At 39.4% G+C, this 17,645-nt stretch overlaps 1 gene segment (V, D, J or C); it reads left to right on the top strand.

Moving 5' to 3' along the window:
- Positions 1–9,911: 9,911 nt before the first annotated feature.
- Positions 9,912–13,867, top strand: LOC136172559 (T cell receptor delta variable 1-like). The segment is given in 3 exon segments: positions 9,912–9,960; positions 10,182–10,492; positions 13,700–13,867. Coding segments are annotated over 3 exon segments (528 nt in total).
- The last annotated feature ends 3,778 nt before the right edge of the window (positions 13,868–17,645 follow it).

Below are 17,645 nucleotides of genomic sequence, written 5' to 3'. Positions count from 1 at the left end.
TACCCAGCCATTAAAGGGAATGAAATAAATGCCATTTGCAGCAACATGGATGGACCTAGAGATTATCATACTGAGATAAGCAAATCAGACAGAAAAGGAGAAACATTGTGTGACATCCCTTATATACAGAATCTAAACAGAAATGATACAAATAAACTTACTTACAAAACAGAAACATATCCACAGACTTAGAGAATGAACATATGGTCTCCAGGGGGGAAGAATGAGGAGAAAGAATAGTTAGGGAGTATGGGATCAACATGTACACACTGCTATATTTTAAATACACAACCAACAAAGTCCTACTGTATAGCACAGGGAACTCTGCTCACTGTTATGTGGGAGGGATGTTTGGGGGAGAATGGACACGTGTATGTGCATGGCCGAGTCCCTTTACTGTCCACCTGAAACTGTGACAACATTGTTGATTGGCTGTATGTGTCATCCAGTCTTGCTGACTCTTTGTGACCCCATGTACTGTAGCCTTCCAGGCTCCTCTGTCCATGGAATTTTCCAGGTAAGAATACTGGAGTGGTTTGCCATTTCCTACTCTAGGGGAATATAAAATAAAAAGCCTTACAAAAGTAAAGTCGATCAACTTTGTAAAAGTTAATTTTCATATAGAAAGTAAAAGGCAAAAAGAAAATCTATGAGCTTCATCTCATAGAAATATTTACTATGCACAGCTCAAGTCATTTTCTAAGTTCCTACCCTGTCTACCATCTTCAACTTTTTCTTGGTGTTTCTCTGGTATTCTTTGTACTATGCAGCATGTATTATGCAAAACTATTTGAGAATGTATGTAGTTCAATTATAATCATAACCTGGAAAGTAGAAATAATCCCTGGTAAGTAAAGCAATATAAAGGCATTTAAGAGGGTAGGCATATGCATATTCCAACTCAACTGAATTACAGCAAAAAGAAGTTAATAAATATTTTAATCTTAGTTTTGTCACTTGTATACTGGGGTAGTTACAAGAAAGAAAGGATCCGTAGGACAGTGTTCAAAAGATAGTATATGGAAAAATGAGTCCAGTCTGGCTCATTTGGAGACTGCGTGACACCCATGGAAAGAAAATAAAGATTCAAAGTATATGGCTTTTCAGCAAGATTCTGGACCATTCTGAATAGCTGTAAGTCAGCAGCCAAAATGATTTTGGTTGCTGAGCATTGTGGAGGGAAAAATTTCATTTCTAAATTTCAAGTATAAGGTGACATGTTTTGATATGGTGGACTCTAGCCCTTCAGTTTTCTCCATCATGTAGTCACATGCACTTGAAGAAAATAAAGTGATAGCTAAAATAATTTTTTTTAAATCACAAATCTCTCACTATTATGACTTTGTGAGCCAAGTATTTGAGTGTGAACGTGGAAACTTAGCAGCCATAAAGACTTCATCACCAGAGCAGAACCATCTGCCCTGATAAACGGGACAAGATCTTATATAAGAGGTTGTTACTGTGAGCAACTAATTCACTTAAGGCATGTTCTTCAAATTTTACAAAAAGAACAAAAGAGAAAAATGGGAAAAGCAAGTTATTTTTATTATTGATTTCATCTAGGTCTTCACAAAAACCTTTCTTAAATATTTGAAGTTAATACATCTTCTTTTCCCTAAAATGGTTAACCTGTGACTGCCCTATAAGCTCACTCTCACGTAGCTCATTTCCAAGTGTGCATGTGCGACCCCATGGACTATAACCAGCCAGGCTCCTCTGTCCATGGAATTTTCCAGGCAAGTATAATGGAGTGGGTTGCCGGTTTCTTCTCCAGGGGATCTTCCTGACCCAGGGATTGAACCCACGTCTTTTGCATCTCCTGCATTGGCAAGCAGATTATTTACCACTGTGCCACCTGGAAAGCCCAAGAGCAATAGTATATATTGTTTGTTGACTACTTGTTCTCTCTCACTCTTGCTATGCTAACCTTTAGCCAGAGTGTATTTCCGATACTTCACCACACTGTGGACTTTGGACGTAACAATGTGACCATGTTTGACCAATAAAATGTGAGTGGATAGTTATATCCTAGTTAAAACTAAATATATTTACATGATATGCCTTCTTTTGTTTCTTCCCTGCACATACCAGATAGTAGTTGTCCTTTCAGGTTTTATTCCATAACGTGAAACAGACACAAGTTTCAGAATGAAGAGACAATTCATGGGAGCAGACCTGAATCCACTTGTATGCAAGAGCAGAGCCACAGTGTTGAAATGGCAGCTGACCCACAAGTAACACACAGCGGACCATTCATTAAGCTTTGTTCCTGTGAGCCACTGAGATTGTGAGGTTCTTTGTACTGAGTCTTATGCTAGCCAAAGTTGACTGATACATGAAGTCACATCAATCCTGTCTTCTAAATATCTCTCATTCAACCACCTCTTTTTAGTTGCCTTGTTACTATCCTGGTTCAGGTTCTTATAATCTCTCACCAAGCTGGTTGGAATAACTTCTTAAATATATCCTTTACCCATGAGCTCCTACCACTCCAAACTCTCTAAAGTAATCATTGTAAAACACACATTTGGTTTAGATTGCTATTCTATTTCAAGACCTTCTATAGCTCACGATGACCCACAAATGAAAATGAAGGTTTCTGTGGCCATCTACAACATTACTTCCAGGAAGTTTTCATCCTCATCCCCAACACTACCCCAAGATTTCTAAACATCAGACATAATGAACTCATTTTAATATTTTCTTCTCATATATATTATTCTTCTCTCAAGTTTGCAAAAGCCTACTCAACCTTCAGGACTCAGTAAATGTCACATTTACTTTTTAAAAGATTTTCCACCTTATATTTATTTGTCTTCTTCCTCTTTTAGTATTTTGTACACAATTTTGTAATAGCAATATTTACAATGTTATGAATATTGTTTGGTTTTTGATGCTTTACTAGTACAAGTTCCTCAAGGATAGGGGCCATTCCACACTATTCTTTAATCTCACCTGTTATTACTGTTCCTGACATACAAGGAACATTCAGCAGATGGGCCACAGCTTGACCACAGGGTGCTTTTGACCTGTGCACTGATGAATGAGAGCTGGTTTGTGACGCTGGATATGCAGGTGGACTGGAAACCTCCCACATGGCAAACCTTGAGGACACCTTAACCTCATTACATCCCTCAAACCAACACATGTCTATGCTTCCCACTCTTACATACTTAAACCATACTCCCTAGAAGACAAAATTACCCCATCCAGTCATATGAATCATACAGTCTTACTGAAGTTTGCCTCCATATATCTGTGGCTTTTAACATCAATGGTAAATGAAATGGTGAATGAAAACTTTTTCATGTTTCTATAATATATCATTTATATCTCCTTTGACTCTGTACTCTCCTAAAATAGCCAACCGACCACATTTGATGAGTCATGGTAGGTGACAATAAAGACAATTTATATCATTAAATGAATCCTCCTCAACTTTCTGCATCCTAGGTAAAACATTCCTGTTTTACACATATAGTTTACCTTCTCTCCCATAATAATAAAAAAGGTGTCTCTCTTACTTTGAAATGGTACCCCTCTGCCCAAATGCTTTACCCACAGTATTCTGTCTGAATTCTCTGGCACTTCAGTCCACTGATCACACAAACTTTGGTCTGACTCTTTAAGATTTTCTTGCTAATTCCCTCCCAGCATTTAAAATATTCAAGCTTTCTCATCTTAAAAAATAGTTAATATTCCCACAAACCCATATGTGCCTCTCCAGCAACAAATCTTTTTTTTTTTCTTTGCCACCTGTTTCTTGTAAGATCTAAAAGATGATAGATATAATTCTTTTTATTATTTTGTTTAACTGAAGGATAATTGCCTTACAGAATTTTGTGGTTTTCTTTCATAGCAACAAGAATCAGCCATAGCACACCCATGTACCGCTCCCCCCGCCCCCCAGACCTCCCTCCCGTCTCCCTCCCGCCCTCAGCCCTTCTCAGAGCCCCGTCTGAGCTCCCTGCTCCCTCAGCCCGTCTCAGAGTCCCCGTCTGAGCTCCCTCCCGTCTCCCTCCCTGCTCCCTCAGCCCGTCTCAGAGTCCCCGTCTGAGCTCCCTCCCGTCTCCCTCCCTGCTCCCTCAGCCCGTCTCAGAGCCCCCGTCTGAGCTCCCTGCTCCCTCAGCCCTCTCAGAGCCCCGTCTGAGCTCCCTGCTCCCTCAGCCCGTCTCAGAGCCACCCCCTCCCCCCCCAGTCTGAGCTCCCTGCTCCCTCAGCCCGTCTCAGAGCCCCCGTCTGAGCTCCTGCTCCCTCAGCCCTCTCAGAGCCCCGTCTGAGCTCCCTGCTCCCTCAGCCCTGCTCTGAGTCTCACAGCACACTCCCCTGGCCCTCTCTCACACACGGTGCTGTCCGTTTCTATGTTACTCTGTCCATACACCTCCCCTTCTCCCTCCTCTTCTCCTGCCTTGTCCATAGGTCTGTTCTCTATGTCTCTTTCTCCACTGCTACCCTGAAAATAAATTCATCAGTGCCATCTCTTCAGATTCCATATATGTGTCAGTAGACAATATTTATATCTCTCTTTCTGACTTACTCCACTCTATATAATGAGCTATAGTTTCGTACACCTCATTAGAACAGATTCAAATGCATTCCTTTTTATGGCTGAGTACTATTCCATTGTATATATGGTACCAGCTTCTTTATCCATTCATCTGTCAATGGACAGCTAGGTTGCGTCCATGTTCTAGCTATTATAAATAGAGCTACAGTGAACATTGGGGTACATGTGTCTTCTTCAATTTTGGTTTCCTCAGGGTCTATGCCTAGGAGTGGGATTTCTGGGTCATATGGTCATTTTATTCCTAGCTTTTTAAGGAGTTTCCATACCTTCTTCCATAGTGGCTGTATCAATTTACATTTCCACCAGCAATACAAGAGCGTTCCCTTTTCTCCATATACTCTCCAGCATTTATCGTTTGTAGACTTTTTGATGATGGCCGTTCTGACTGGTGTGAGGTGGTATCTCATTGTAGTTTTGATTTGCATTTCTCTGATAACGAGTGACGTTGAGCATCTTTTCATGTGCTTGTTAGCCATCTGTATGTCTTCTTTGGAGAAATGTCTCTTCAAGTCCCTTTCCCACTTTTTGATAGGGTTTTTTTTTTTTTTTTGGTATTGAGTTGTATGAGCTTCTTGTATATTTTGGAAATTAATTATTTATCAATTGTTTCCCTTGCTATTATTTACTCCCATTATGAGGGTTGTCTTTTCACCTTGCTTGTAGTTTCCTTTGTTGTGAAAAAGCTTTTAAGTTTAATTAGGTCCCAATTGTTTTTGTTTTTACTTCCATTACTCTAGGAGGTGGGTCATAGAAGATCTTGCTTTGATTTATATCATCAAATGTTCTGCCCATGTTCTCCTGTAAGAGTTTAATAGTTTCTGGTCTTACATTTAGATCTTTAATCCATTTTGAGTTTATCTTTGTGTATGGCATTAGGTAATGATCTAATTTCATTCTTTTGTACACTGCTGTCAAGTTTTCCCACGACCACTTATTGAAGAGGCTGTCTTTGCCCCATTGTATATTCTTGCCTCCTCTGTCAAAAATAAGGTACCATGGGTGTGTGGGTTTATCTCTGGGTTCTCTATCTTTTTCCATTGGTCTGTTTTTCTGCCAGTACCATACTGTCTTGATGACTATAGCTTTTGTAGTATAGTCTGAAGTCAGGAAGGTTAATTCCTCCAGCTCCATTCTTCTTTCTCAAGACTGCTTTGGCTATTCAGGGTCTTTTGTGTTTCCATATGAATTGTGAAATTTTTTGTTCTAGTTCTGTGAAAAAAAGCCACTGGTAATTTCATAGAGATCACATTGAATCCCTAGATTGCATTTGGTAGTATAGTCATTTCATGATATTGATTATTCCCAGCCAGGAACATGGAATATCTCTACATCTGTTTATGTCATCTTTAATTTCTTTCATCAGTATCTTATAGTTTTCTGAATACAGGTATTTTGTTTCCTTAAATAGGTTTATTCCTAGATATGTTGTTCTTTTTGTTGCAATGGTGAATGATATTGATTCCTTAATTTCTCTTTCTGAGGGCACTTTCAGGGTTTTGCTGGAGCTCTGTGGCTCAGCTGGTGAAGAATCGCCTGCAATGAGGGAGATGTGGGTTCGATCCCTCGGTTGGGAAGATCCCCTGGAGAAGGGAAAGGCTGCCACTCAGTATTCTGGCCTGGAGAATTCCATGAGCTGTATATAGTCCATGGAGTCACAAAGAGTGGGACATGACTGAGTGACTTACACTATACTACTGTGACCCTCTCCTACGACTGTTCTTTCTCATCAGGTGTGAGAGGGGTGGATGTAGCGCAGAGTTCCCCAGCCCTGAGTCTACAGGAAGGAGCCAACTCTACCCTGCGGTGTAATTTCTCCACCCTCACAGACAATGTGTAGTGGTTCCGTTAGAACCCTGGGGGCAGCCTCATCCGTCTGTTTTACATTCCTTCAGAGACAGAGCAGGATGGAAGCTTAAACGCGGTGACAGTCCCTACAGAACGCCGCAGCTCACTGCAGTCTCCTCTTCGCAGACCACTGACTCAGGCACTTACTTCTGTGCTGCGCAGCGGAGTGCTCCCCAGGCACCTGCGGCCTCTACACGAACCCTCCCGGGGCTCAGCCCCTCCTCCAGCCACAGTCACACCGTGACACCCTTACCAGATATCTGCACTGTTTAGTATTTCTTACCTACACTGGTACAGTTTTAACCACAAACACTTTTTGGCCCAACAAATTTGGGATTTGGTCTTTTCCCTTCTGAATATCTCCTATATCTCCTTCTACACTACAACCTCTGACTTGTAGCTAGGAGAATATCTAGATAAGGCGACAGATTTAAAGTAAATATTTAAACACGATATGAGGGACTCCAAAACGATAAAAAGTGGAAGGATCTAAAAGGAGCGAAAATAACTCTAATAAAGATGTTATCCAATTTAGTTGGGTGTCTCAAGAATATTCAAATTCACCTTACCATAATAGCAAATACAAATAACTCACAATTGCAATTACTCACATTTGCAAATTGCAAATACTCACATTTTATCCTATGACTGGGGCAAAGCAAACAGAAAATAACTGTTCAGTGTTCATACATGAATTGATCATTTGAAACAAATTTATTCTCTTTCAGTTCTGGATGCAAGAAGTCTAAAATCAGTTTCACTGGCTACAGTCAAGTTCTTAGCAAGATGGATTCTTTCCCTTCACTGCACATTACTTAGTTTTAATTTATTTATTTTGTAAGTGGAAGTTTCTACCTCTTAATCCCCTTCATCTATTTCACCCCTACACCCACCCTTTCCCCTTCAGTAACCAATAGTTTGTTGCCTATATGTCTGAGTCTGTTTCTGTTTTGTTGTATTTGTTAACTTGTTTTGCTTTTTAGATTTCATATAAAAGTGAAAGCATACAGTATTTGTCTTTCTCTATCTGACATTTCACTATGTGCGGCATCCTACAAGTCTATCATGCTGTCCTGACCGGCAAAATTTTATTCTTTTTTATGGTTAGTAACATTCCATTGTATACACACACACACAAAAACACACACACTCACACATATATATCTTCTAGATCCCTTCATATGAGTGAAAATTGAGGTTGTTTATATATATCTTCACTATTGGAACTAATGTTGCAGTGAACATTTGGGTGCATACATATTTCTGAATTAGTGTTTTTGTTTTCTTCTGATAGATACCCAGGAATGGAATCAATGAATCATATAATGCATGTGCATGCTAAGTCATTGCAGTCATGTCCGACTCTTTGCAATCTCATGGAAACATAGAGCGCCAGGCTCATCTGTCTCTGGAAATTATCCCAGCAAGATTACTGGAGTGGGGTGCCACTTCCTACTCCAGGAGATCTTCCTGACCCAAGAATCGAAATTGAAGTGTCTCCTGCATTGAAGGTGGATTCTTTATCACTGAGCCATCTGGGAAGCCCCAAATCATAGAGCAGTTACATTTTTATTATTTTGGGGAATCTTCATGCTGTTTTAAATAGAGGCTACATCAGTGTACTTTCCCAGCAAGAATACACAAGTTTTCCCTTTTCGTCACATCCTTGACAATACTCAATTATTTTTCATTTTTGTTATGATAGTATTCTGGTAGGAGTGAGGTGATTTTGGTTTTGATTTGCACTTACCTGATGATTAGAGATGCTTAACATCTTTTCATGTGTCTGTTTGCCATCTGTATGTTTCTTTGGGGAAAATGCCTATTCATGCCCTCTGCCTGTGGTTTTGATACTGTGTGCAAAGTTTTTTTATATATTCTGGACATTAACCACTTATTGACCAATCACTTCCAAATATCTTCTCCCATTTGATAGGTTGCCTTTTGTGTGTGTGAATGGTTTATTTCACTGTGCAAAATAATTTAATTAGGTCCTATTTTCTGTGTTGTTCCTTTTTTCCTTGCCTGAGGAAATAGATACAAAAATATGGCAAAGATGAATGTCATAAAGCATATTGCCTATACTTTCTTTAAGAATTTATGAGTTCAGATCTTATATTTAAGTCTCTAATACATTTTGAGTTTATTTTAGTATATGCTGTGAGAAAATATTCTAATTTCATTCTTTAACATGTAGCTGTCCAGTTGTCTAACACCACTAATAGAAGAAGCAGTTTTCCCCCAATGCTTGTTCTTGCCTCCTTTGTTATAGATTGATTGACCATGTATACAAGGGTTAAAATCTGGACTCGCTATTCTGTTCCATTGACTGAATCTCTGTGTTTGGGCCAGCAATGTACATTTTAGATTGTAACACCTTTGAAACATATTTTGAAGTCAGAAAGTGTGATACCTTCAACTTTGTTATTTTTTTTTCAAAATTACTTTGATAATTTGTGGTCTTTTGTGGTAATTTGTGATAATTTGTGGTTCTATAAAAATTTTAGGATTATTTGTTCTAGTTGCGTGAAAAATGCCATGACTATTTTGAGAGCGATTGCATTAAATCTGTAGATTGCTCTGGTTCAGAGGACATTTCAGCATTGTTAATTCTTAAAACCTATGAACATGAAATATCTTTATATTTACTTGCATTATCTTTAATTTTATTCATCAATATCTTATAGCTTTCTGAGTGCCATCAGTACAATTCTCGGGCACATGATCTAATAAGTACAATTCTCATAGAGGCAACAAGACTGAATATCCTGATCCTTCTCAAAGTCTAACAAATAAGATTCAATGTCAGATTTCAAAAAAACAATATTTTATTCCTGTTACAGTTTCATAAAAACACATACAAATGAATAGATTCTGAAAGTCAGAAGAACTGATGTTTCTTCATTTCATGTTAAAGTAATTTTATTTACTAAAAAATTTAAATAGAGCCCTAAAACTCAGTTAAGAAAAAAAAGATAATTATTTTGGATAAGATAGCTCTTCACCAAGATAGTTGAAAACCTGTGGGTTTTAAAAAAGTCATTGTTCTGAATGGAGGAAAGGTAAGCAAAGGCTAAATGAATGACCAGTAAGTAAGTTACAAGAAGAGTTCATAGCCTATACTACATTCTATCTTAAATGAGCTGGTAAAATTATTTTACTGATGATTATCAATATTTTTCAACTTGTTTAAAATTCAGTTCCCCTCAGCTCATACCTTTAATACTAATTGTTTTTTCTCCATACTCCTTTTCAAGATTTGCCTAACTCAATTACCAAGGAGAGACAAGTAGACAAAATAAAGTTTGTGGTGAGCCAGACATTTTTTCCCACATGTGCACAGACCACGTGGGCTATGAACATGACAAACCCCACTTCCCGTTGGGGGGAGTCACGCAGGTACCGGGTAGTATGTATATGTGCTGCCAGGCTCTCAAAGACACTGAGCTCTCAGCTTGAGGCAGAACTGAGCACATTTGTGCAGGGGAACCCACGCCTCATGCCGCTCTCCAGTTTGCTCTGGGTGTTCCTGGCCTTCACCTTCTCTGGTAGGGATGCTTCCAAACAAGGGTACGAGTGTTCAGGGTGAAAGGTCCGCACACAGGCACATGGTGCTTCACAGGGACTTGGGGAGGAAAGGAGGGTTGGGGAAAAGCATACTTATTATGATTTCAATTTGGGTTTTCTTTGGGCCCCAAGGTAGTCTAATTCCTACATTATTTTGTTCATTACTTCAGCTCTGTTTCCTGATTTTTTTTTCCCCCTACAGGATCTGGTGTGGCACAGAACGTTATTCAAGATCAGCCAGTCATATCCGGTCAACTGGGCCAGTCAGTCACCCTGAACTGTCGGTATAGAGCAACCTTGAGCTATTACTACATGTTTTGGTACAAGCTGCTTCCCAATGGAGAGATGATTTACCTTATTGGTCAGGTTTCTACTGGCCAGAACGCAAGGGATGGCCGCTACTCTGTAAATTTTCAGAAAGCTCGTAAATCCATCAGCCTCACCATTTCAGACTTAGAGCTGGAAGATTCTGCGGAGTATTTCTGTGCTCTCTGGGAGCTCACAGTGCTTAAAGTAAAGGGAAAAGCTAAACAAAAACCCCAGGGTTTAATAAAAGAGAGCTTCCCTGCTGCAGAACTCCAGCTGAAATATGCACCTGCATATCCCAGACCAGAAATGGTAGTTGTGTGGTTGCTTAATCTGTGGTCTGGAAGCCCCTTTTAAGTCGCTTAGGAACAGATGTCCAGACTAACTTTCTAGTAATACGTTCTCAGTCTTGATTTTTTTTAAATTTTATATCAATCATACAGAACATGTGCAAAGTTGTCTAAATTTGAAAACTTGCTCCATAATAATTTAATGTGGCAACTTCACTTGAAAAATCTCACATCATAAATCTGGGTTTAATTTTCAGAAATTGTCACGAATATAATTTCCTTAATCTTTTCTTCTTAGGTTTTGTGTCAGTTAGGGCACAATCAGAAAAGTAGAACCACAGTGATACAGAATAAGAGACTCATTTTAAGGAATAGAACTCTCAGACAATTGCTAGAGTTGGTGGAGGAATTTATACAAAGCTGTTATCTTGCATTTGGTGCTGAGCCTGAATTTACTTTAAATCAACTAGAGTGTCGTTTGGAAAGGAAAATTGGATATGGTCAAAAGCATGGAAAAACTGACATTTAAGGACATACTAGAACCCATGAGGACAATTGGCACCCACAAAGACACATTAAAACTTGTCTGTCTCTCGCCTCCTTCAATCTCATGGTAATGGGTGACTTTCGGGAGAAGTGGATATTTACCATCATGCTACATGCACATTTGGCCCGAAATGGGAGATCTGGTTGGAGGTTAAGGAGTTGTAAGTTAACAATAAGATGAACTAGCAGGTGAGCAGCAACACATGTGAGTTGCACAGTGACTGAAGCCCTGCACCAACCAGCAGGACATAAAAAAATGTGGCTACTTCATGAAAACTACCTTCTAAACCTTGCACAATCATTTTTATGGCCAACTCTAACCCAGAACAATACAGAGAAACAAATTCTGAGTCATAGATTTCCAGCTAGCACAGACACTACAAGGGCTTCCCTGCTGGCTCAGAGGGTAAAGTGTCTGCCTACAATGCAGGAGACCTGGGTTCGATCCCTAGTACAGGAAGATCCCCTAGAGAAGGAAATGGCAACCCATTCCAGTACACTTGCCTGGAAAATCCCATGGATGGAAAAACCTGGTAAGCTACAGTCCATGGGGTTGCAAAGAGTCGGACACGACTTAGAGATACTACAAAGCTATTCCATTACTTTCTATGTCAACTGGTCATCCATCTATACCTCTTTTAACAGCACACTTTCAAATAAAGAAAACAGCAAAACTATGCTTCTTGCTAATACGATGCAATTATTTCCCATTCGACCAAAATCACCATAACCTTCTCCTGAAAAGAGTATACCAGGTTTGTGCATGCGTACTAAGTTGCTTCAGCCACATCCAACTCTTGATGACCTTATGTACTGCAACCTACCAGACTCCTCTGTCCATGGGATTCTCCAGGCAAGAATACCGGAGTGGGTTGCCATACTCTCTTCAAGGGATACCAAGTTCACTTATCCATTTTTGGGTGTTCTTTCCCTTTATACCTCACCCACACTGTCCCATTGGATCCTGCATCTTAACTACTGAGATACAATCAGATACAAGATTAACTTGTATTTTGCACATCATACATTTCCATAGGCAGGCGATTGGGGGAGAGATTTAAAAATGATTACTGTATACATAAACATATTCACATCAAACTGAAAAAGAGATTGTCATAACTACTATCAACTTAAAATATATTCACAACCAGAAGTTGAGAGTTATGTTTTATCTGGTGGGAATTTTTAGGACTTCAAGTCTGGGAGATAGCATCTCAAGTAACCCTGAAAGAAATGCTCTAAGGAGGTGAGCAGAGAAGCCAGGTTGTATAGAAGTTTTGCAACAAAGTGCAGGTAGTCTGAACATCAAAAGATTATTGTTAATTAAAGAAAAATGGATATCTCAAGTTAAGGAATCTAGCTCTTTTCTATGCATGGGAAGGTGAAAGAGTCTGGGCTCACTGAAGTCATTCTTTTACTATTCACCTCAGCTGTCCTGAGGCCAGTATCTGTGTTTTTTACATCCTGAGATCCTTTAGGCTCCTGGTAGGGAGTGACTGCAGTTCTGATGGCTGTTAGATCACAGATATTCTTCTCCTTCCTGAGTGCCCTTAGGCTCAGGAGCGCACATTGGGCTACAGTTGTTGATGACTGTGACATCCTTGTTTACTGATATGGCAGGAAATACTCCATTTCTGACTATTACAGTCTTTGTTACTGCAAATGACCACATGATTGTTGGTAGTATTTATAACTACCTTTTCCATTACCCGTTCCATAACATTTTTGCTCATAACAAGCACCTTCACTCACTGCCATACTTGACTTCCTATAAAACAAGCTCCTTACATAGGAGCAATACTATGTGGAAAGTCATCAAGGTGAATAAGACATTCTGCAAGTCCACCACTGTGATTTTGACAGAAGTTCAAAGGGTATTGAAGGCAAATCCAAGGGTCTATTTAAGTGGAAATAATCTTGCCAATAAACAGGGAAAATTGATATATTGTATTCTGGGATTTCATATCAGATGCAAGAGAAATCACCAAGGGAAAGCATTTTTAAAGTGTTCAAGCTAGTAACACTTTCAAGCTAGCTTCTTATGAACATGAAAATGAATCCTTTATCTAAATCTTTCTATTTTTCCCCCCGAGAATCAGGCTGTAACACACTGCATGAATCAAGAATGAAAGCTAAAGTTCTGCCAGCTGGTGTCCTGCTCAAACATCTTATGATGCTTACACTGGCCTCGCTGCTCCCCTCCAGTGATCATGGGTTAAACTGCGAGGAAGCCTGCTGCAGTGAAAAGGAAAAAAAGAGGAATGGAGGTTTTTTTCTTTCACTTTCCTGAGAACAAAGAAAATAAAGAGAACAGTGAGCAGGCCTGAACATTCCTGAAAGTCGCTCAGTTGTGTCCAGCTCTTTGGGACCCCATAGACTGTGGCCACCAGACTCCTCTATCCATGGACTTCTCTGAGCAAAAACACTGGAGTGGGTTGCCATTCCCTTCTCCAGGGGATCTTCTTAACTCAGGGATCAAACCAGGGTCTCTTGAACTGCAGGCATATTCTTTACCATCTGAGCCATCAGGGAAGCCCTCAAACATATAATACTAACTGCTTTTCCCTGACGCTTTCAGGATCTACCTAACGTAATAATCAGGGAAAGAAAATTAAACTTCTGTGAGCCAAAAGTTTTTCCCATCTGTGAAAAAGACCATGTGATCTATGAACATGACAAACCCTACTTCCTGTCTGAAGGAGTCACACATTCACACAGGTACTATGTAAATGTGCCGCCAGGCTGACAGAGACACTGAACTCTCAGCTTGAGGCAGGGCTGAGCACATCTGTGCAGGGGAATCCATGCCTCATGCAGCTCTCCAGCCTGCTCTGGGTGTTCCTGGCCTTCACCTTCTCTGGTAGGGATGCTTCCAAGCATGGGTGTGAGTGTTCAGGGTGAAAGGACTGCACACAGGCACGTAATGCTTCACAGGGACTTGGAGGGTAAGTCCACTTGGAGGACTGGAGAAAAAGAAGTATTTTATAATTTGAATTTGATTTGTCTCTGGGTCCTAAATTAGTCTAAATCCCACACTATTTTATTTACTACTTCATCTCTGTTTTCTGATTTTTTTCCCCATAGGATTCAGTCTGGCCCAGAAAGTAACTCAAGTCCAGACAGCCGTATCCAGTCGAGTGGGGCAGACAGTCACCCTGAATTGTCGCTATGAATTAAGTTGGACCACGGACTACTAGTCCATTTTTTGGTATAAACAGCTTCCCAGTGGAGAGATGAATTTCCTTATTCATCAGTATTCAGAACACCTGAATGCAAGGAATGGCCACTATTCTGTAAACTTCCAGAAAGCAGATAAATCCATCAGCCTCATCATTTCAGCCTTATAGCTCGAAGACTCTGCAAAGTACTTCTGTGCTCTCCCTAAGCTCACAGTGCTTGAAGTAATGGGAAAAGTTGAACAAAATCCCCAGAGCTTAATAAGAGAGAGCACACTGCTTCAGGACCTCAGTTGAAGTGCACACCTGCACATCCCAGAATAGAAATGGTAGTCCTGTGGTTGCTTCATCTGTGGTCTGGATCAGAAGATTTAATTCTAAATAAAAGCTCCTTCTAGGTGGATCATCAGGCTACAGCTGGAACCAGGTGGGCCTGCCCCGCAGGAACTGGAGCCTGAAATAGACAGGGAATCACTGTGGTTTTTCCCTCCCTTTGGTCCCCCAATTTCCCACCACTGCTTTGGGTCCCCCATTTGAGCAGGAGGCCAGTAGACGCTGGAACTGGGAAAGCACATCTTATCTCCTGCATCTCCTTTCTGGTGGATCCACTTCACAGCTCTTGCCTCCCCTTTCACTCAGAGTTTCCTCTGACTGCCCAGGTTGATACAGGCTTTCAGCTCTTGCTAGTATCTTGATGCTTCCCATCTCTTTGTTTTCCTTAACCCTGTCTGCAAATCTATAAATATTCCCTTCATTAAACTTTGTAGTTAAATCTTCAAGTAAATCAAAGATATTTCTATGTTATTTGGAAGCAGGTGTCCACAGTAACTTTCTACTAATACATTCTTCTCTTGAACTATCGACTTTAAATCAATCATACAGAACATGTATAAACTTGTCTAAAGCTATAAACTTGCTCCATAATAATTTAAAGTGACTGCTTCACTAAAATACACTCACATCACAAACCTGGATATAGTTATCTGGAATCATTATGAAAATCATTTACTTAGTACTTTCTTCTTAGACTTTGTGTCACTTAAGGTACAATCAGGAAGCAGACCATCAGCAATGTTGAATAAGAGGTTAGTTATATGTAAAGGTTAGAACTCAGGCAGTTGCTAGAGTTGATGGAATAGTCTATACAAGCAGAAAAGATATAAGGACCCTCATGTTCATTGCAGCACTAATTACAGTAGCATGGACATGGAAGCAACCTAAATGTCCAATGATGGAATAATAGATAAAAAAAAAATACAGCATATATATACAATTGAATATTATTCAGCCATGGGAAGGAACAAAACAGTGCCATTTGCAGTGGCATGGGTGGACCTAAAGATTGTCATACTGAATAAAGTAAGTCAGACAGAGAAAGACAAATATCCTCTGATATCTCTTTTATCAGATGGCATTTTAAAAAGTGGTATTTACAAATGAAGGTGTTTACAAAACAGAAATAGAATCCAGGATGTAGAAAACTAATTATGGTTACCAAAGGGGGAAAGAGATATGAGGGATAAACTGGCAGACTGGGATTCACATATACACACTACTACTATACACATATATATTCACATATACACACTACTACTATATACATATATATTCACATATACACTGTATATTCACATATACACTATACTACTACTACTACATATACACACTACTACTATCTACTATAAAAAAGGTAACTAATGAGAACCTTCTGTATAACACAGGAAACTCTACTCAATAGTCTATAATGACCTATACAGAGCACAATCTGAAAAAGAGAGGATATATGTATACATATAACTGATTTGCTGTACAACAGAAACTAACGTTGTAAAGCAACTATACTCCAATAAAAATTAATTTTAAAAGTAGACATAATAAATTTACTGGAAAAAATAAGAGCTATCAGAACTTTGAAAAAACAGTGATACCTGACTGTTGATCCAGACCAACAGAAGTTACAATGGGAAAGTATTTTTAAAGTGTTTAAGAAAATAAACAGAACTTTAAAGCTAGCTTCTTTTGAAAATGAAGACATATATTAAAATGTCTGTGCTGAATATCAACGCTAAGAGGGTGGAAAGTCAATGTGCCAGACTTTTAAACTATATTTCCAATGCATATTTCTGAAAAAGGACTCAAATAAAAAAAAATATATAAAACACATACAAATTAATCAGTAAAGAAAACAGTCAAGAAGAATGGGGCAATCTTGGAGATCCAATTCAGAAATTTGATATTCAATATCTAATAAATATACTAAAAATAATATTATTATTCATCAGGTAAGTGAAAATAAAACTTCCTCTGAGTGCTCCATCTGTGTCCTTTCAGCACCCTGAATGTACTAATGTAGCTAGGAGAATATGACCCAAGAGGACAGGGAAAAATAATGACTGTCTCAAAGAAAATAAGTGATTAAATAAATTTCCTATAGTTTCCCTCATTGAACCAATGTTGAGGAAGAAAAAAAAAAAGGTAGTAACAAGTCACAGATTCTGGATATTGAAGAAAAGGCAGGCTTCACTAGAAAAAAAGAAAGATAGTATTTTTTGAGCTTATTTTATGTCAGGCACTGTGGTATGCATTTCAGATTCATCATCTAATTTAAATATCAAAATCTTATGAGATAGGTTTTATTGTTTCTTTTTGTTTTTTTTTTTAGTCTTTGGGAAATGAACCATAACTTTCCTAAGTGTGAAATGTTTCTTTACCTTTTATTATCAGCCAGAGTGTAATATTTTAGGGGGCTCCTGAGGAGCAAGGTCTGGACTATGGAGAAGCACTTGGACTCAAAATAGGGTGGCTGGACATCTGAGTGATGGTGACATTACTGGTTTAAACTGGAACCTAAAGTGAACTAGAAAGAGAAGATGCCAAACCTAGACACAAAGTCTTAGGATGAGTACATGAGGAAATCATCCACTAATCAGTTAACAGTGCTGAATGCTTTAGCAAGTTTTTTATTTAATAGTATGCTGGGGAAATTGAGGGCTACGATGGGATATTATTCTTTAAACACTCCTGTGAGGCTATCTTCCCAAACATCTACATGGTGTTATCTCTGAAGTTCCTTTACATCTTTACTCGACTTTACTTGGTGAGTTCTTTATTTAAATCTTTCTAGTTTCCTTCCTTGAGAACCAGACTCCAGCGCACTGCATGTAGCAGGAGTGAACGCCGAAGCACTGCCGCCTGCTGTCCTACTGGAACATTCTGCGAGACTTACACGGGCTTCCTTGCTGCCCTCTGTTCTGAGTCCCTTCAGTCGTGTCCGACTCTGCGACCCCATCGACTGTAGTCCACCAGGCTCCTCTGTACGTGGGATTCTCCAGGCAAGAATACTAGAGT

Source organism: Muntiacus reevesi, chromosome 7, assembly GCF_963930625.1.
Source record: "Muntiacus reevesi chromosome 7, mMunRee1.1, whole genome shotgun sequence".
NCBI lineage: Eukaryota > Metazoa > Chordata > Mammalia > Artiodactyla > Cervidae > Muntiacus > Muntiacus reevesi.
This window is presented reverse-complemented; position numbering and strand designations above follow the sequence as displayed.